This window comes from Leptosomus discolor, chromosome 9 (genome assembly GCF_034619465.1).
Source record: "Leptosomus discolor isolate bLepDis1 chromosome 9, bLepDis1.hap2, whole genome shotgun sequence".
In the NCBI taxonomy this organism is placed as follows: Eukaryota; Metazoa; Chordata; class Aves; order Leptosomiformes; family Leptosomidae; genus Leptosomus; species Leptosomus discolor.
Genome location: NC_141399.1, coordinates 41,890,769 through 41,911,015, shown reverse-complemented (window position 1 = coordinate 41,911,015; position 20,247 = coordinate 41,890,769). Strand labels below are relative to the sequence as shown.

The window sequence follows — 20,247 nt, the reverse complement described above, 5'->3', positions numbered from 1 at the left end:
GCCTCCCTCGTTCCCTTTGGAGAAATTAAGAAACTCGTTGGGAAGTTTACTGGGCGCTGGGAGCTCTGCTGCTACCTCTTCATCGCTGCCAGTACCACTGCGGGCGGGCAGCTAGCCCCCTGGACTACTTGTTCTGCCTGCGGACTCAGAAGATGAAGCGAGCCAAATTTGGATGTGCAGTGATCACAGAGGGGGTGATGCAATGTTGGGCTGTTGAGGGAAAGCAGTGACAGTGAGTTTGAAGAAGTCAATAGGGAAGGCCATAATTCTCCAATTAAAGTGGGCCTAGACTGGGCTGTTTCAATCAAGCCAAGCCACAAGCTTTAGAGGAAATCCAGACCTGATTCAACTTCCAGTTGTTTAAACTTGCCGTCTTTCCTATCTATAAAGAACCATCTTTACCTTGCCAAAGTCTGTATTCTGTGGTTATTTGGTGTTCATCTACTTTCCAAGCTGAAAACAGCTTTAATTAATTAACTGGCAGTAGAGCAGCCCATTTGCTTTAGCTTTTCAAGTGAAGAGCTAATGTCAGTGCAGCGACTGTGTGGCTGTCAGACCTGGGGTGCAGTAACATAACTGCTTACGTGCGCTGATTTGCCTGTGGACATAGAGCCATGATGTTTATCAGCATCTAAGATTTCAGATCTGTACCAGAAAGCTCAGTGTGTAGCCATTTGGAGCTGTGCTAGTGATAAAGAGACAGAGCAGTGAATAATAAATGCTACCATGAAATGGCTTGGAGACTGATACGAAGATAGAGAATTAAAAAGGACTAAATCCTGAGGTGGGGTAATTATTTTTAATGACTGTTTACTAGTCTGTGCTTCTTAGAAAGTAAGGGGGTTTCTAGGTGGTGCAATGTGTGTTGCTAAACTGCCGGTTCCTGGGAACACGACTATGTTTGACCTAAATGGAACCCAAGAGATGAGGATTTGCATGTTCAAGTAAGTAACTTCAAGACAAACACAAAAATACATGAAAGAAAAAAGAATAATGAAAGGAAACATATTCTGAAGGCAAACTGTCTGAGGAGGTTAGGAGACAGGGAATCTGCTTCGTGTTAGCAAAAAATCAGATCTTTTGAAGCTTGTGGGCCATATTCGACACCAGTTAAAGTGATGAAATTCTTCCAAAGCCATCAGGATTACACCTTTCCACTGGCTTTAGGGACTGGGCCTTCCTGCTGGAAGGCCATTTGATCTTTCTTGCTTTTAAATACAAATGTGAATTTCTCATGAGTCTCCTTCATTTCTTACTATAAATGTTTCCGTTGGCAGCATTTTCTGAACTAAATGCCGGGCAGATTTCAGATGCAATCCTTCATCCAAGGTTTTGTATATTAAGCCAGTCAGAAGGTTTCTCCAATAATCTCCAGGAATTCCTTCTTGGTGGTTGTTACCCAATAACCAGAGCTTTCATTTGGACATTTTTTTTCTGTGGGCTTTCTCTGATGGGTGGAGACTGATGCTCTCTAGCTAGCCTTTTCTGTTAGGATTAGGAGTTCAGCGTGAAGTCATCGTGACAAATGCAGTAATTCAGGACAACAGCAAAACACATTTGGGTAAAACTTCAACTAAAGTTGCTGTATTTTTGCTTCTTTGTCTTTTCCCAAGAGCGAGAAAGTGTATCTGCTTGAGGACAGGTTTGATTTGCAGTTCTTCTGTGGGTGGCATTGAAGTTGGCTGCTTGTAGAGGCTTTCTCTTTCCTGCTAAGTGGGAGACTAGACTAGAATATGATTTGGTTCCTGTTTGTGATGGCCCTTGCACTTGCCATCATTTATTATTTGTGCCATGGCTTTCCTTTGTGTAGGAGGATTTACAGAAAATAGAGAAACGGAGTTGCTTGTTCATAAATTTCAAAGTTCTGCACCGTTATGAAACTGCTGTAGCTGAGTCAGTTACGGGACTCCTCACCAGAGGTGCATTTCTCAAACTTCATGTCTCTCTTACGGGAAAGGTGTTAGAATAAAATATTTTTTTCCTAGTATTCCAGAAGAACTTCTCCATGTTAGGTCTGGTCTTGCTACTCAGCGCCTTGAAGAGGAACTTGTATAGAAATACTCGTATAATACTCCCTCTTACTGGCTTGCCAGACCCAAGTATTCAAATACTATGTGCTAGCTGAGAAATACAAACAAATGTGGTTTTCTTCTGATCTTTTAGGAGTAAGTGTAAATCTTTCCTTTGCAGTATAAGAGTGATGAACTTAACTACATTTAACTAGGCATGTGGTTTTTTTAATCGAGAGCTGAGATTCTTACAAAGACGTGCGACTCCAGAACAGATTAACACTGTTACTGGCTGCTGATAGTCCCTAGCAGCTCAAGCAACGTCTTGCCTCACTTCTCTGCTCTTACCTCAACAGAGGTCAGTAGCAGCCACGATGTGGATTCATTGCCATATGAATTTAATGCAATGTAATGTCAGAGACGTGTGCAGCTGTGTTGTCCCCAGGGCTTGGGTCACCCCTGTGAATTAAGCTGCTTGAGGTTTACATTCCCCAGCATTAAGCCATAGCCATTTTCCTCCTTCCACACCCAGTGAGGGCCTCCTTAGTTGTGGTAGTGAGTAACTATTGTCAGAGGGCATCATCAGGCAGTATTTTATGGGTGTGCTGGCTACTTCAAACCCCAGACCTTTTTGACAGACCTTGCAATATTGCAGGGTTGTGTTTTTTCTTGTGTGTTAATGTGCAGAATAGCTTGTTAGAATAGGTTGTGGTTTACAGTGAGGGGGGATAATGCCTGTTCTGGAAGGTCCTGTGCACCCTTTATGTGCTGGAGAATGACTACAGTTTTTAGTGGTTATTTCAAAGATGTTGCAAGTATTTTCTGTAGCCTTTCTCTGTCTAAAAAATAACAATAACAATTAATCTCCTCAGGGCTTCTTCACATCCTAATTACAACCAAGCCTCTCATTAGTCCCACAGGGAGACAGAATCAAATGCCATATGGTATTTTACACTTAGGATGCTGTGCTTACCAAGAGCTGGAAGGAGACAGGAAAAGGGGGAGTTAACAATTCATAACCATTTATGGAACAGGCACAGCCCTCCTTGGACCCAGTTCAGCAGAGTCTGAGGGCCTCAGATCAGGAACTTTATCTGGCTAGTAATTGCATCGGCATGCTGGCTTTCTTGTGCGCGCGTGGGGGCATTCGGTGAGCAGGATACGAAGCTGCAGAAGCTTTGTGCCGGCATCCGCACACAAGGATGAATTAAATGCACACACGCCTCCCGGGAAGGACCATGGCTGGATTCTACGGTTGCCTGAAAAGTAAAAAGTAAGTGCCATGCTGAGCCCTCCCCTCCACCTTTCCAAAGTGAGGCGAGTCTAATGGGTACTTTGAAATTCTGTCTGTTGTATTTCAGCAGCAGCACTGAACAAAATGCTTAAGCCTTGAGACCCAGGTACCATTCTGAGTACAAAAGTGCAAAAAATCAGTCCTGGCTAAAATACCAAATCGGTGAAAATTGGTCATGTTTTTTTTACCTTCAGACGTGTAAACATGAAATATTGAAAAAAGGAATTAAGATCCTTTTCCTGTATGATTATAGCAAGAGGAAAAATGCCCTCTTCCTTATTGATTGGTTTTATTGTTTATATATTAACGCATAAAAATGAGAAATACAGAAACGCACATTGGCTTTTAAAAAATGTTCAGCTAGAAATCTGGCAGTAAAAGCTCTTTGAGAGCTTGATGTGCTCGGGTTTTGTATAAGCAACCTGAGGTTTGTTTCTGTAATCACACCCTGTTGAGAGATTTGGTTGTATTTAAAGTAAGTATTTTTTATTGCTTCACTGACATACTCTGTTGGAGCGGATTCTAAAGAGAGGAGAGAATGGGATAATGCATGTTAGTATTTGTGCTTTAAACCACCGTGAAGATACATTCTGTTTTTCCTTTGATATTCTCCCTGCTAAGGAATGGAACAAAATTTTCTGTGCAAAAACTGAGCAGTGGTTTTTGATGATATTTTGCATCAGCAGACTGTAGAGGGCTCTATTCTTTCATACAGTATGGGATTACAGAAGGTGAAAATGCATAGTGAAAGGCAAGCAAGGTTGTATCTTGAGGCTTAAGAGTTGTATCTTGAGGCTTAAGATGTGAATTCTGATAGTTAAATGTATAGGTGAGTAATGGTTAGGAGAGGGGGAAAAAATAGGTCAAAAGTGAAGCTGGAAATTCGCTCTTTCTCCTTTTCCCTCTCCTAAAGGTTGTAGCCCTCATACCAGCAGTTTGTCACATTACTTTGTTGGAAATGTGCTTTTTCTAAGGCATGTAATTCCTATTGGACTTCAGTTCGCATTTCCATCCCATATTGTCTCTTTTCCTCCTTTGAAATTTGTAATATTCGGAAAGTAAGTCTGCCTTTGATAATGGGGGAGGATGCGATCAGAACTAGCAAAAGAGCTAAGAGTGAGTCCTGATGAAGGTAGGAGGATCAGCACTTGAATTGACAAAAAAAATCAGTTTACATTGTTTGATTTATGCTGAGTTGTTTTTCCCCCAAATCCTCCAGCATCTAATGCATTAAACTTGGAAGTCTGAGAGAGGCTATAAAGGCTGAGCAGATGAAGGTTCTTTCGTGTGGCGTACGATCTCTTCTTTCCTGGTGGATCTCCACCATTTATGGGGAACAGTGTTTTTTTTCTTCAACAAATTCTTCTTTCTTGTTACTCTTCAGTTAGGTCTCTACACTTGAGATCTATACAGATTATATTCCTCAACCTGTTATTTCAGGTTGTGTTCCCAAGTGGATTAGTGCAACTCTTAATACTTTGCAGTCTTTACAAGTTTTATGTGCTGCTTTGGCTGTGATTATTGGCAGTTAAAATGAGTTTAAGGCACCAATTGCAGTAACAGTGGTGTTTTTAGCCCGAGATTAATTTTGGATGAAATTTGTTTGGATTTTGATGTGAAGTGTTTGTCTTTCTGGACAAATGGGTCATTGGAACAGCTTCCCCAAATCCTCATGGGGTCATTCATCCTGTAGGAGTCTTTGCTTTCTGAATGAAAGCTATTTTGGAGTGAAATGACTTTTATGTTTTAAAGAATTGGCTTGGGTACCAGTAGGGATTTAGCCAAAGCGGCATAGAGCTCGGTGCAGGCCATAAAACCTGCCACTGGCACTGGGAAAGGGGTCTGTCGAGGGCTTTGAGCTGCTGGTCCAGCTAAAGCACCTGGACTCTTTAAAAGCTGCTTTGGGTAGTGCTCTTCTGTGCTGCTGTCACATTTACCTTCACTTCGCAACATTTGGCTCTTCCTTGGTACACTGTGGTCATGTATAGATGAATCTGATCTTTGTGCAGAGAGTCCTGTCCCTGTGCTTTGTTAATGTTCTTTCATGAGAAGTCACATTAAAAAAAAAAATCCCAAAGCCTAATCCAGGTAGTTCTTTGTCACAGGCCCAATCTTGGCGTTATTCCACAGAAATAAAAGTTGTAGATTGCTTTCATATTTCTCTGTAACCAGCATCTGCAACCTGAATAATTTTAAATTGTTCTTCCAGTAAGTTTATAGCTCATCATCCTTGTTGCAAGGTTTTTTTGTGCTTGGTCCTAGTGTAGTGTCAGGAAAAAAATACTAGACCTGGACAGATATGATGAAGTTTTCTAAAGCCTGTGGAGGAATCTTTTCATACATCTCTCAGTGTCTGGCACTAGCCAAATACATAGTTATGAGCTGAAAATGTGGTTGCTTGAATAGTAAGGTTCACTGATGGTCGATGCAAACTGCCAATTTCCAAAGACAAATATAGTGTCTTAGAAGCTATATAAAATATTTGGCTGAAGGCTTTGCATGCCAGCTCAGAACTGATTTCTATAACAGACTATAAGGAAATGTATTTAACTGGTCTGTACTTAATGTGGTCACTCAGGATTTCATGGTGCCTTTCAGAAGCAATCTCAGAATTATGGACATATTTCAGTTTGAATGTCTTCTGCTATGCCAAGCTCTGCACTTCCACTGGGATATTTGTGTTCTTTTCTTATAGTCCGAAATTGTCAAAAAGTGCTGAAGTGCACTCTTAGCCTGCAAAGAAGTTCAGCATTTGGATAAAGCAAGTTGGTCCAGGGATGCATCAATATAATTTTCAATATATTTTTAGATTGTTTGAGATGAAAGTCATTGCAAATGTAAAATGATGTTTTGACCATGAAATTGAGTAAAATGTGATTTCTGGATTGGGTGCTGTTGCTGCGTTGCTGTAGCTTGCGTTATTGCCTGTTCAGAGGAGTGTCAGGAAGAGATTTTGGTGTTTACTGGGAGTATTGCAAAGATGGTGTAGTGATAGTGTTGTCCACCAGCTAAGCTGAGATGTCTGTTCACAGCCTCCCACACCTTCGCCCCAAGCCCTCTTGTTGGAGAGGCTGATAGGGGACAGTGGAAGGAGTGCCAGAAGTCCCTTTTTACAGCTTTTGTATCTGCGTGGGGTCCTTAGAGCCTTTGGTTCCCCTTCCACAGCAAGCAGCTGCTGTTTTAGCTTGGAGACTAGAAGTGAATTGGAACTGGTTTAAAGCTCCACCAACTGCTACTGAAGTAGCAACTTGGCACCGTGGGGAACGGGGCAGTTTAAAACTCTTGGCTCTTCTCTGTCAGCAGCTCATTTGCCTCCTGTAGCCTCTGTCACTTTTTTGGAGGCATATAATCTCTGCAGGGTCTAAGTAGCTGTGTTTACTGACTGTCCACACTACATGATGCTTTGCTCTCTGGCACGATTTTAGACATGGAGCATCTCTCCAGGACTCACAGGCCGTTTGAAGTCAGACACTGAGTTCCCTGGCCATCCCTGCCTGTGGCATCCCCCAGCATACCCGGGCTCAGCTCAGCTCAGCAGCGGTCCATAGGCTCAGCGGGCCTGGCAGCTTTGGAGTCAGTGCGTGCTGCCTGGGAGCTGTGGCAGAGCTAGTGCTGCAGTCCCGTGGTGAGCTGGGGGGTCTGTCTGTGTGGCTGATGAATTCTGGTGAGGTGAAATGCTTCCCATGAAGCACTTTGGTATCCTGAAATATGTTTGTTTACCTCTATTGTACTCCACTGTAACACAGTATTTTGGCAAGAATCACTCATTAACAGTTTTTGAGTGGTTTTTTTGAGATGAAAACACCTGAGGATGAAAGGTGGTTCCTGGTCAGCAAAGCAAGTTCACCAGTGCAGAGACAGTCCCTGGATCCACACAGGAATGACAACACTGGGTTTCAAGAAACAGCTTACAGGGTGTGCAAGGGGGAGAGCATTGAACAGGAGAAGGGATGTGCTTTTGTGGAAAGTGGAGAGCTCTCCCAGCTGGGGCCAAGTCAGAGAGGGTGAGCTGAGGTGAAAGGACCCCCTGGGCATCGTGAGTCTCTCAGGGGAATCTTTCAATACAGACCTACGAGCATGTTCCTGTACGTGTCAATTATACAGGGTATTTGGACATTTGTGAGCATTTTGTCTTCAGCCCACAGGGATTGTTCAGTGCTATGCCTGGTATTAAACGCGTGGAGGCTTAAATCCTGTTTTCTTACTCAAGAATAGTTGAGAGGGGAAACAAAAGCAGTCAGGAGATGGCAGAGCCGTGGCACTGCAGGCAGTTGAGCACAATTAGTGTAATGGTGCTGTATTATTAACAAAAAGATCAACTATTTCTCTTTGTTGATTCATTCCATTTGACTCATCTCTGTGCAAGGAGTTCAGTTCTGGCTTAATACACCAGTGAGTCACTCCGTGTCTCTCAGTCCTCCTCGTGCTTCTCGTGCTTCTCGCTGGATGGTGTTTGTTTTAGCAGCCACAGTGATGCCATGCATTTGCTGGCTGTAGGCAGAGGAATTCCAAGCAGGCATGCCCGTTTGCTTGGTATCAGCAGAACAGCCCTTTCCCTGTCACCAAGGTGCTGAGTATTTGACAGATGTGCACCTCTAATGCTGCCTGTCCTACTTCTTTTGCACTGGAGCAGAAGCTTCTTGGTTTGGGACAGTCTGCTGAATGTGATTCTCACTCTTTTGCACTGTTTGGCTGTCAGGTTTTTTGTCAACGTTATTTTGCCAGACTGAGCTGTGAGAACATCTTGTCATAATTTTGTCTTGTGTTCTCTTCTTACGCAGAAACTTCTGCTGCTCAGAGTGTCTAGCTTTGTACGCTTACAGCCAACTGGAGAGATTAATTTGTCATTTCCTCCTTGTATAGAGGTCTAGAAAGTTTAATAGCTGTGATGTGAAGGCCTAGAATTGTCTTTAGAAGCTGAAACTGGCTATAGTAGATATGTGGGACAAAAATGTAGTACTATAGCTGTAGTACTTCCAGTAGATAACCTACCTGGGCAGCTAGAGCTGATTACCAGCCTGACTTGGGAAAATCTGAGATAAGTCTGTCTGTTGGGGAAAAGGAAAAAAACCCCAAGGTAATTCCAAGGTTATTTTTTTTTTTTTCCCCCAAATTTCTCCTAAGGGTTGCTGCTGTAAGAAAACAGTTGAGCACAAGGTGCTTTACTCTAACGTGATCAAGGTTATAGTTCTGCATTAAATCTGTTGTAGTTTCAACATCAAGAAGTTTTAATCAGTATTTTGAATACAGCAAATACTAACTGCAGACTTTTTGTGAGGTTTTGTTTTTTTTTTTTAATCTTGTTGTTATATTATTCATAATTATTTGTATCAAGATAGCAGGTAGCCCTACAAGGCTCCGTTGTGAGAGTCACTGTTTAAACAACAACAAAAAGTCAGTCAGTTGGTATCCTGTCTGATTTTGCTTGCAGGTGCTGAGCTGTCACCATTCATCACTGCATTAACAGTCAGGGTTGTGCTAACAGCTCAACATTTCCAACACAACGTACATGAAAAAGCTGAGACCTGGGCCACACACATCATTATTCATTTTTTTAACTATATTGTTATACTGGTGCGTGCTGCTGCATTCGTACAGGTGCCAAGGTATTCTGTGGCCTGTCCTATCCTGTCGCCGTGCTATAGCACGTTGGTATCTTTGTGGCTGTTTGAGGGGATTGCAGCACTCTCAGTCAGAGCAGGGTAACTTGGCTGTGCAGACGAAGCCGCCTGATTTTGCTTTTTAACCATCTAGCCAGAGCTAAGGCAGCATTCCAGCTTCAAATTTTTGTGGTGGTTGTTTCTTTTGGCCTCCGAGTTTCGGGGATCTGGTGCTAATTAGTGAACGAAATGTTTGACTTTTATTTGTGATGAATTCATTTATGCTTATTCATTCTCAGAAACATGTAAGTGTGTGCTTTTACCAGGCCTTGTAAGTATCACTCATCTAACAACACAGTTCTGATCCACACAGTAGTTCAGATGCAAATGGGATGTATTTGAATGCTTTAGATCAGAATTATGATGCAGACATCGCGTTAATCATCAAGCTATCTGTGTACACGGGAAAACACAGATCTGACAGAGGAGCAGAGGAATTGTTTGCTGGTTCACTTTAGCAGTCAAACTGCTTTTCATCATCTCAGTTTAGTGAAAAGAATGTTCCAGAAGCTGAAATTTCGTTGCTTTCCTTCAAAAAATGCAAATTGTCTTATTGCTTCCTTTCTTGCAACCTTGGCTGGTGAAGACCTTACAGAATGTCTGTTCCCATCTGATTCGCCCCCGCTTGCCTACTTGTCAGTACCCCGTCTTGCAGTCCCTGTTGTCTTTGGAGTCACCCTCCTGGGTTTTTCTACTGTCATGTACCTTCTCTGCTTCTGTACCGCCTTCTTCAAAACACGGTTGAATACATCTTGATATTCCATTGGTGCAAAACAGCATTAGCTCAGATAATCTTATTTTAGATGATTATATTTTAGAGAGGTATTTGTGTCTGGAATTCCGGAGAAGTAGGATTCCTCTTTAGTGGTTGCTCGTACTAAAGAGGAGTCGGTAGATGCCCTTGAGACAGAAGTGGCTCAGGGACTGCTTTAAGCACACGTGTGATCTCCGTTGGCTGTAACGGTTCTCCATGTGTTTCAAGGCCAAGTGTACTTCAGAAGCTGCCTAACTTGAGGGTCCAAAGAGAGCAGCCAGGAGAGAAGAGCAGGGATAGCAGGCCGTTTCCTTCAGAGCAAAAGAAGGGAGACCCTCAAACTTCACACACAGCTCCAGAAGAGCTCCTTCTGCCTGCGTGGAAGCTGCCCCAGGCCCTCCTTGATCGGGAGCCAAAATGGAGTCTGAGTTCCAGAAATACCCACAGGCAGTGGGAACTCAGGGGGTTTAGCCAGCCAGACACAGTATGTTTCAACATAGGAAGGAGCTGGCCTTGTTTTTAGTTTTGTGTGTGTACAGGCAGTAGATGTTGCCCCAGCTAGGTTTTGGGACTTCACATGAAGAGAGATTTCCTGAGCTTCCTGCCAAAGGCAGCCTCTGAGACCACAAAGCCTGCATTTTATTTGCTCTCTTATAGCCAAAAAATGTCTGACTGTTTTTATGACAGTTTGATCTTCAGAGTGAAAATTTGTAACACAGTTCGCCCTGGAAATTTCTGTTAGCCTCTCCGTTCTTTCAGTGCACTTTGAATTCTTGGGCATTAAATATCTATATTATCTCCTCTTGGAAGAAGTTTGATCTCTCTGAAGATTTTTTTTTTTCCCCAACCTTAAGCTGCTCTTTAACCCACAAATTGAGGGATAAATTACTGTTTTGGAAAAACCTTAAAAAAAAGAAAGCTTTAGACATAGCCTGAAGTCCCATGTTTCACTTCTGGCGTTCAGTTCGCTATTGTTTCTGCCTCATTTCCCCTGCAATATTCAGACAGCTTAATTTGGTGAAAATGTCTCCAGACTCTTTCTTTCAAGCCCAGGATGTAATGATTCTTCACATTTTGTGAGAATAAGATCTTGGAAATCACAGTGAGACTCAAATACAGGGGCATGGCAGATATGCAAGCTACTCTTACGAAATTTTGTATTTTTTGTATTTTATCTTTTGGGTAGTGGTAGCACTTGATATTCATGTCAGTTGGTACGATTCCAGCATGCTGGTCTCTCATAGTAGAGGTAGTGCTTTGCTCCTCCGCAGGGCTCCTTAAGCTTTCCAGGCATTCAGTGTGACCACCTCGATTCCACAGGTAGAGTAACTCAAGGCTGAGCGATAAATAACTCGGCTACTGACAGCAATCCATTAATTCACCCTGTTATCCAGTGATAGAGCCAGGAAAATCAGCCAGTTCTCTCATGTCCCAGCCCAGTAGTCTCCGTCTGCTAGGGTATGTTTAAAAGATGAGCTCTGTCTCAAAGATTTTACTGTCTAAACTAATAATTGTCACCTTCACAGTTCACAGATATTGGCAGTTTCCATGGAGTTTTCTCAGACACGCAGTTTTTCAGACCTCTGTAGAGCATGTTGAAGCCAGCTGATGGTAAACTCCTTTCCTCAGCTACCTTTTGCTGATCCCTGCAAAGCAGCCCTGGACTCCCAGGGCTCTGGACACCACAGGTCAGATACCAGTCATCTAACTTTGGGCTGGGAGGCCACGGGTAGAAGAAAATCAATTAGGAGTTTGGAGAGGGGGTAAAAAGCACACACACGGTGTCCAAATGCACCAACCATTGAGGTCTGGGATGGAAGATTACATGTATTTGTTGAATTTGCCATGTGGAGAGGGAGACACAGTAAGCTTTACTTTTATTCCCATACTTGACTCTGACATCTTGACTCTGCTAACGTGAGGCATGTCTGCTGTTTAGTGATAGTGGCTTGACATTTCCTGTTGCTTTGCTCTTGAAACTGTTTCCCAAGGCAGTGATGCTTACTGGGTGTAGCTCCCTAACTGGAAAAGGGAGCCTTTGGTTACATCCTTGCTGATTTTTCAATGCATATTCCCCCTCCTTTGTGACTACTCCAAATGTATCCATGTCAGCTAGATCCAGAGGGGCTCCTACTGCTGGCAATATACTAGCTCCTTAGCACGGCTGCTGGATGACTCTGCTGCTTCTTCTACTTCTTTTTAGGAAAAGTGGAAGAAGATCCTCATTCCAGCTGTTTCCTGAAATTTCCCTGGTGTGGTAGTGTGAAGAAAAAGAATTACTACATGGGAAAAACACTGACTTATTCCTATGCAAATACCAAATGGTGCAATTCAACTGGATTATTTAACGTACATTCCTTTAGAATGGAGGCAGTCTGGGTGCAAAATATTGGCTGAACTCTTGCGTGTGCTTAGATCGTGACTATGTTAGTGCCAGTCTTGGTTTGAGCAAAGTTCTGTCACATTTCTCCTGAAATGCACTGGAAAAACTATGTGATAAATTATTATCAGTGATGGGCTATTCAAAAACATTTTACTTGCCTTTTGTCAAACAGGTAGATATTTGCTCTATTGTCTGAGCAGGTACAAACTCGCAGTGGGGATCCTTGCATTGACAGCAACCACACAAGGTCGTGCTAATAAGCACTGCAGAGTAATTAGGTGTATGAAGGCCGCTTGAACTGGCATGTCCAAAACAGGCCAATCTGTCTGGCGTGGGTACCAAGTGCCGCACAGCTATGGTGGCTTGGCCTTCAGTTGGCCTCTCGAGCTGAGTACAGACTAACAGCTGCTCTACTGCTGGTACCTGGCCCAGGTTTAAGGTAACACAGGTCTGTGTATGTGTGCTGCGGTCACGTCCCCACGTGCAGGGAGACCATTCTGCAGTGATTTAGCAAATGGCAGGACTGCTGAGAGGGAGTGAGTCTGTGGAGATGGGGCAGCACGAAGGGGACAGAGGCATTTACTCTCTCGGGTTCTGGACTGGTAACAGTGCATTTCCACTGTTTTCTGTAGTAGCTTATGAATGTTTTTGTCTCGTTCCCTTCCCCCTTCTTATCCTTTTGGCTTCTCACACAATTACAGACTGAGCCTGTGTGACTGTATGAAAGGCATTTCCTCCTGTTACTTTTTTTTTTTAAGTCGGCTTCAGCCCACCAGCTGCTTTCCATTAGTGTTACACACACACTCACTAGGAGGGCAGCACATAATGCTCCAGGCACTGCTGAATAGCAGAAATCCTTCAGAATCGCTGTCAGACAGAGGCTTCTCAAAGCAGATTGTAGGTAAAAAGACTTCAGCACATTGGGACCTGTCTTCTGGCAAGCCTTCTCGGAGAAGCCAAGGTGTGGGGACAGAGAGTGGTGAGGGGGTGTTGTCTGAATGCAAAGTGTGAAAGCTGTGAATAGATCTCTTTATGTGAAACGTTGTTTTCTTTGGTTATCGTGTCAAGGGTAGGAGCTAAATGTTGTCTGTTGCTGTGGGGAATTATGACCCCCTGCTTGATCCTGGGAGAGTATTTTATTGTTACTAAATATTATCTAGTTGCATATCCAGACTTCCTGAGGGCTACTGTTGCTCTATTGTTTGTGATCCTTGGAAAAGGACCTTAAACTTTCTTAAATTCTCCTGCCTTCTGTGAAAATTAGAAGGGCAATATTCGTTAACTTTATAGGCTCCTCCCCTCACTGTTATCAGTGGAGAGAGTAGCAAGAGTCCTAACGTAAACTGCTGTTTGTGCTGTTCTCTTATGCCTACCTAAAAGAGTCACAGTCTGGCAAGGGACATGCCAGCTAGGGGCTGGCAAAAAACCCTGCGAATTTCGTCCTAGAAACACTACACTCTAGAAGAGTACAATGGGATCAGCTGTGCAAGGTCAGATCCCAGTTCCTGCTGTCATGTTGGGTTGTTTCAACAAAGCTGGTTCTGGGATCCTGCACTATTCAGCACGTTCCCTGGATGTGGACCTTGAAGTGCAGTTCGCTTGGCTCATTGCATGGAAAGCAAAGGGGGCTTTGTTTTTTTGAGTTTCTGATATGCTCAAGGGATGTGAAAATTGAAGAGAAATCTTGCTGGCTCTGCTATTGCTTTATGATTGACTCTAAAATCCTGTTCTGTGGAATTGCAGAGGATAACTTCACTTAGCTGTCATTGGATTAATAAGTTCATTGATAGTTAGCTTGTAGGATTCCCAGAGAGGAAAGCGATCAACCACATTTTGTCAGAACAAAGTCCTCTAATGTGCTTTAATAAGACAGAGTAAAAATTTAACCTGTCAGTCACCCTTTGCTGCAGAATATGAATACTAAACCATCCTGTGTTCTGTGTTCTTTTGAAACTTGGTGCTCAGGAGAAATAGAGGGCCTTTCTCTGAGGTCCTCCTGCAGTAGCTTCAAGTGTGTTCTGGGGGAGGCTGGCTGCAGGGTGGTGGCCTAGAGGACCAGATGAAGGGCATGCGTTTCCCTATGCTGATCCATCTTGCTGTGCAAAGTGTGTGTCCTGAAATCTGGAGCATAGGCTTGATTTCAAATAATTTTTGTAGCATGAAGGAAATCGGTCTTTAAAAGCTCCAGGCAAAAATTTCTTGGCTGCTTGCCATTGTCTGTCTTCTATAGGCTATGAAGATGCTAACTGAATGCAGTACCTCAAATTCTTAAGTCTTTATTTCCTCAAGCATTTATTGGATAGGAAAGAGGCAGTTCAGGGTTCAGCATCTCCTTTGAGCCCTCTATCATAAGGCCTTCCAGAATGCTTATACAGAAGCATGGGACATCAAGACCAGGTTGGATGGAGCCTTGAGCAACCTGGTCTAGTGGGAGGTGTCCCTGCCATGGCAGGAGGGTTGGAACTAGATCGTCTTTGAGGTCCCTTCCAACCCAAACTGTTCTATGATTCTATGACTGAAGCTGAAGAAGTACTAAAGGGGGGGTAGGAGTTTGCTTGCCGCACAGTCTCCAAGTCTTCTGCTCCACTGAAGAGACAGCAAAGAGGCTGTGTCGTTTTTCTGAGGCTGAGCAGAAAGTGTTTCTGTTTGTCTTGGGCCTTTGTTAAATGCCGGAAACTTGAGTCCTGTGCAATGTTATCTTCCCAGGAGTCCTTAAATACACAAACCAAGCAGTGAAAGGGAATTGTCTTTTCTTCTTTTAGCATTCCCCGCCCCCTCCGCACCCCATGTACAGATTCAGTAATGTACTCAACTGGGAAAATGGAACAGTCAGAACACCACCCTGGGACCTGATTTCTTCTGCCCTATCACTGCATCCCCATAGAGCACTCCAAATGTCTGTCCGGTTGCCCCAGTTTGTAAAAGGGAGAGAAGGATATTTCTCCCATTCCTGGAGTTTTCTTTTTTTCTCTTAAGACTCATTAGTTCCTTTAATGAGTTGAAGAGCTCGCAGTGAATGTAACGCAGTAGGTTTATTAGTGGAAGTTTTGTATGGGATAGCAGGGAGCCTAGAACTGAACCATCAAACCAGGTGAGGGTAGTGATGATTGCTTTGAAAGTAAGGGAAGCCCTGCAACTTTGTAGGAGTTTTATTGCTTTAAAATACACCCTGGCAATGCAAGTCGGGTCTAGTATTGTCAGGTTTATTGTTGTGATTCCATCTGTGTAGGAAGCCACTTCACTGTTTGCAAGTAATTCATTAATTCGTAGGTGTGATAATCCAGTCCATCACCCTGTGCAAGGTGAGGTGAACTCCGTGTAGTCAATCCTGGCTGCTCTCAGTAAGCTTTCAGTCTTTTCCATGGCCTTACACAGGAATTGCTGCAGCGGGCTTACTAGGCAGGGCCAGGCCTGGCTTTTAAGGTGTCTAGCAGAGACTCAGCGTCTTGTTTGTACTGCACCTCTGCAGCAGGAGGCCTGTGCATATGCAGGGTTTGCAAATGCTGTTTGAGAGAGGATTAAGAACATGATTAGAAAGTTGTAGGCCGGTGTAATGTGCCCACTGTTCTGCTTCTGGTGGAAAGCAAACAGTAGTTGGGACTCTACTACCTTGGCTGGCAGCTGTCAGTCTGTCGCTGCTCTGCCTTGACTGCTCCCTCACTGAGGAGACAGTCTCCTTCATCCCTCTGCAAGCTCCTTCTCCCAGTTGTCCTCTAGCATCTCCTAGCCTGAAAGTATCAGAAATACTGCCCGAAAGGGCCATTTATTTAACCTGAAATTTTTATCACTACAAATCAATACACGTACAGTATTTGTTTAGAACTTTGTTTCTAATGGCGTAATGCTCTGTGAGAGCTCACAGGGCGCGCGTGGTTCATGCAGCTGATTGAACTGAACGTACATGGTATTGATACATCCTGACATTGCGTCTGTCAGCTGTCATTAAGGCCTGGAAGTGGTGAATGTCTGAACGTTCGATCAGTTAATGCCTGTGCATTCACATGTATTTGTATTGATGGGGTTTTGTCCTCTTTTTCTCATTACATTGATCCCCAGGCTAGGGTTTGTGCTCAGAACATTTGCTAGCTGTTCTCTGTAAAGTACAACTCACTACCACTGGAATTTGAAGTCTAAGTGTCATTTAATTGCTAACTTTCCTTCATGTGTGTCATCAAGCTTTTAAAAATAGATCTTACACTTTGCTGTAAATATTTGTGTGTGTGTGTGTGTGTCATTTAAATACTTGCTAACTTAAAGCTTGGAGAAATCTGTGATGGCTTCCCTCACCTCAAGTCACTGTTCAGTTCACTGGAAAAAGATTATACTGTGATGAGGTATACAAATGCATCAAACCATTAGGTTCTAAATAGGCCACATTTGCAAACAACCGATGCACCCTTGCAGTTGACACTTGATCTCCATATGCCCCAGAGAACCCAGCTATAAAATCGAGTTACTGCAGGAACTGATTTGGCTGTGAAGAAACTGCCTCGGAGCTGAACTGCTTTGCAATTGTAGTTCTACTTGTATAAAAGATACACCAATTGGAAAGAAATGCTTGCAGTTATAATAAACACAGCAGTCAAAATATCTCCAAAGGCTGGAAGGTTTCTAAGTGAGCAGCTGAGATGACTGAGTAGTTTAAATAAATGTAAAGCTGGTGGAAACAAAGCTGGATCTGAAAGCAACATTTTCTCTTGCTTTGATTCTATTGAAGGTGGGTAAAGCAGAAGTTAGAGGTCTAAATGAGCCAAATGTCAGGCCCACTCACATTCTGTGAAAAGAAGCTCAAGTCTGGGGACTTGCCTGTTTGTCCTTGTAAGCTTATTAAATGTTTTCTTGATGTTTGATTTCAAATGCATTTCCCTTTCCGTCAAGAAAAATCTAACATGATCAATATGCATGGTGTATAAAGTCGAGGGGGAAAATTTGGGCTGAAATTCTTTTTAATACAGAGTCTATGAGAAAGTCTGATGGTGACCACTTTAATCAAAACATGCAGGAAGTGCAGATATTTTCATGGATAATTGATGAGACGTGGGGGGGAAAAAAGGAGAACTCGAGTTGAATGGTTATGATCACCCAAAAGGGAAAATCTTTTTTTTGTTGCTTCTCAATATTGTCTAATGATTGTTTCAAAAATGTCCTCAGTGCAACTTAGTTAGAAAAGGTATAATCAGCCCTGGTTGCTGCAATGACTTTTCGTTGATTTTAGCAAGTTGAGATGAGACTGTTTGGAACTACAATGTGTTAATGTACTCCTGTGTTCGCTGCTCACAGATGATCTGTTATAAAACAGAAGAAGACTGTAGCGTTATCTCCTTCATTTCTACCTGCAGTTCAGCATCATGGCAGTTTGCATATTCTGACAGTCCCATCACCTCTGCCTCTGATTTTGTGCACCTTATCTCCTTTATCTGAGGACATGGGCTCAGAGGAAAGTCCCAGTGCTTTTGGGCATGATGGATTATAGAATTTGGGAGTGATAAAGAAGAAATAGAATAGATTACTGATTAGCCAAGTCCGTATAGAATCATAATCTTGCTTGCTGTTGAGATACTGAACTTGGCAGTTATACCACTTTGAGACAGCAAATTGTCAGATGAGGTCTATGCAGAAAAGGGAGCAGGATTTGTTTCTGGGTATTTTAATTTGTTTGCAAAGATTTCTTACTCTTTAAGTCCTGATACAGCATATTGGAACTGCTAACTATGTAAATGTATCACCTAGATATCTTCCATAACAAAGGACAGTATTTATGAGCTGCCCTGCTAAACTGTCACATTTCCATTGTTGCTTGACATTTGTACTGTAACTCTTGTGGTCTGCTGCTGGATTCCTTTGTCTCTGACAGACGCCCATTTAGGAGGCTTGGAAAATAGAAAGTGGAGCCAGTTAACATTGAATGATCTTAAAACTAAGCTGAACTTTTGTTTTCATCAGGGAGGAAGATGATGCCATCAGCTAATTTGGTTGATCAATAGCCCTGCGTGCGATAAGGTTTCAAAGCTTGTGGCTAAAAGCTGATTGCACTGGATCCAAAATAAATTTGATCTATTGGTTTCCACAAATGTAGCATAGCCCGGGATGATGCTTCAGTGCTGAAGCTTAACTAATTTTAATAATGCTGACAGACTAGCCTGGTGCCTGCTGTGAGGACACTGTAATACATGAGTCCTCAGCAGCAGAGCACTTACTTAAGATGTTTTTTACAGTAGCATGTCACTCTCTAGCAAAGAGCAATCATAAAGGTTCATTATTCTGAGACTGGGAAGCATTCAATGCAAACTTTGATCCTGGTTTCCTAAACAGAGAGAGGTACTGGCAAGAAATTAGACTGGTTTGTTAGTTTTGGCTGGAAATTGTGTGTTACTGAAAAGTGAGGATAAGTTCTGTGGCTGAAGTGCACAATAGTGTGCAAGCCATGTTTGTGATAAGCATTTGGATATGCAGTTTCAGAAAGGATCCAGCCATGTTCTTTCTTCATGCTGGGTGGGATCATACTCTGCTGGGAAGGTGGACTAAAATTTAACTGATGCTTTTGTCTCTGTTTCAGTGACTATATCATGGCTACGGGGCCAACAGAGGTCACACAGTCACCTGAAACAGGAGAGACAGTTGAAGAGTGCACAGGTAAGCGGTTGTTCTCTGAACATGTAGCTGATTTGGAAGTCAAGATTTATTTTCTTCGGGTCGGGGGGTCTGTAGTGACTTGTTTTGCAGTGTTGTTTTGGTTTTTTGTAGTGCAAAAAAATAATTCAGTGCGGCTTTGTCATCTGGCAATATTATGGGAAGGATCTTTTAGTGTGCTGTACTGGAGGGTCATAACCTGATGGAGGATATTCTTTTCAATTCTGGCTTGGATTTTCAAAAATGGGACATTAGAGCTTGAAGGGCTGATTGTTGTGCTTGCTTTGGTGGATCTTACAGAGCTGGGAGCTGAGCCTGTTAGTCTGTGGGAGCTGTATCAGTACCCTCACTGCAGCCTCATTCTCTGCTTCTGGCCACAGATAAACATTTGTAACTTAATCTAGTGGCATGGGCTGATGCAAGCAGCCATGAGGGAATGGAATAATAGGCAAGAAAGGAAAATACCTTTCTTATGCCAAAGAGTTGTCTTAATTAAAGGAAATCCCCTTTGCCAGTGTTTAGACTATTCTTGAGGAGATAGGTGAACATGGAGAATAGCTTCATGGCTGAGGCATTTCAGGAGAAGTGGCTGTCATGTCACTTGATTTTTTTTTTTTCTTTTCTTTGGTTAATGTCTCACAGTCCTCTTAAATGTTTGTGTTTCAAAGGTCATCTTGCTTTATCCTATAGAAATACATTTGCCACCATCAGAATATTGGTAGAAGAGAGAAGCAAATGGCAAAGTGACTGTTAGTTGAACTCTGCATGGCAGATGGATAGGGGTGAAGAAAGTGTAATGGTGGGTGCTCAGGAGCGTCTGGTTTCTTAAATTTGTAGTCTAGTTTATCACATAGTCCAGTGCTATCCACGGCACACTGGTGAACTTGTGTGAAATCCACGCATACAAATTCTGTGCTGAAGTTCTCTAGAAGATTCAGAAAATGGATCAAACGCGGGTGACAGGGAGGGCAGGCGATGGTTTGCTGTCTTAAGTGTCGGCTCTAAAATCACCAGAAATATTTCTGTCTCTAACTGAACCAAAATTTAAAAAAGTTAAAGGCTGCTGCACTATTGCTGAAGTATTCAAGAGACACTTGACTGGGCCTGGATAAAGCCATTTGAGGATCTTTTGTTTACTTCCCACGTAACATAGGATTGCCTCACCTCTTCCTCTTCATAGCTTTAATTGGCTCTAGGAGGCTAAAACTCTCAGCCTTCACGGTGTAGTCAATTAGATTAATTTCTTGAGGTTTAACTTATTGTCTGACAAGTAGCAGGGGGCTTCCAGTGCATGCCGCTCCTTCTTGATGGCAGTAACCAGGTCACTGTGCAAAAACTGTCAGCACGCAGTGTTAGCCTTACTGAATTCCATGATTTAATTGCCTTTCTGGAAATATCAGGTATTTTTTAATGATGCTAGAATCATGGTGTTTTCTGAGAATCTTGTCTGTGGTTGTTTGGGTTTTTTACCATTTGTTTTTATTGGTGAAAGTATCTAGTCCTTGAATTCTAGTCCT

General features: G+C 42.8%; 1 protein-coding gene across 1 annotated transcript in view; it reads left to right on the top strand.

Moving 5' to 3' along the window:
* Positions 1-3,220: 3,220 nt before the first annotated feature.
* The window catches only part of KIAA1210 (KIAA1210 ortholog), a 44,677-nt gene continuing 27,650 nt past the window's right edge, over positions 3,221-20,247 (top strand). Inside the window, exons 1-2 of the mRNA XM_086470059.1 lie at positions 3,221-3,282; positions 18,657-18,733. Coding sequence (XP_086326185.1) covers positions 3,221-3,282; positions 18,657-18,733 — 139 coding nt within the window. The remainder of the gene's footprint in view (positions 3,283-18,656; positions 18,734-20,247) is intronic.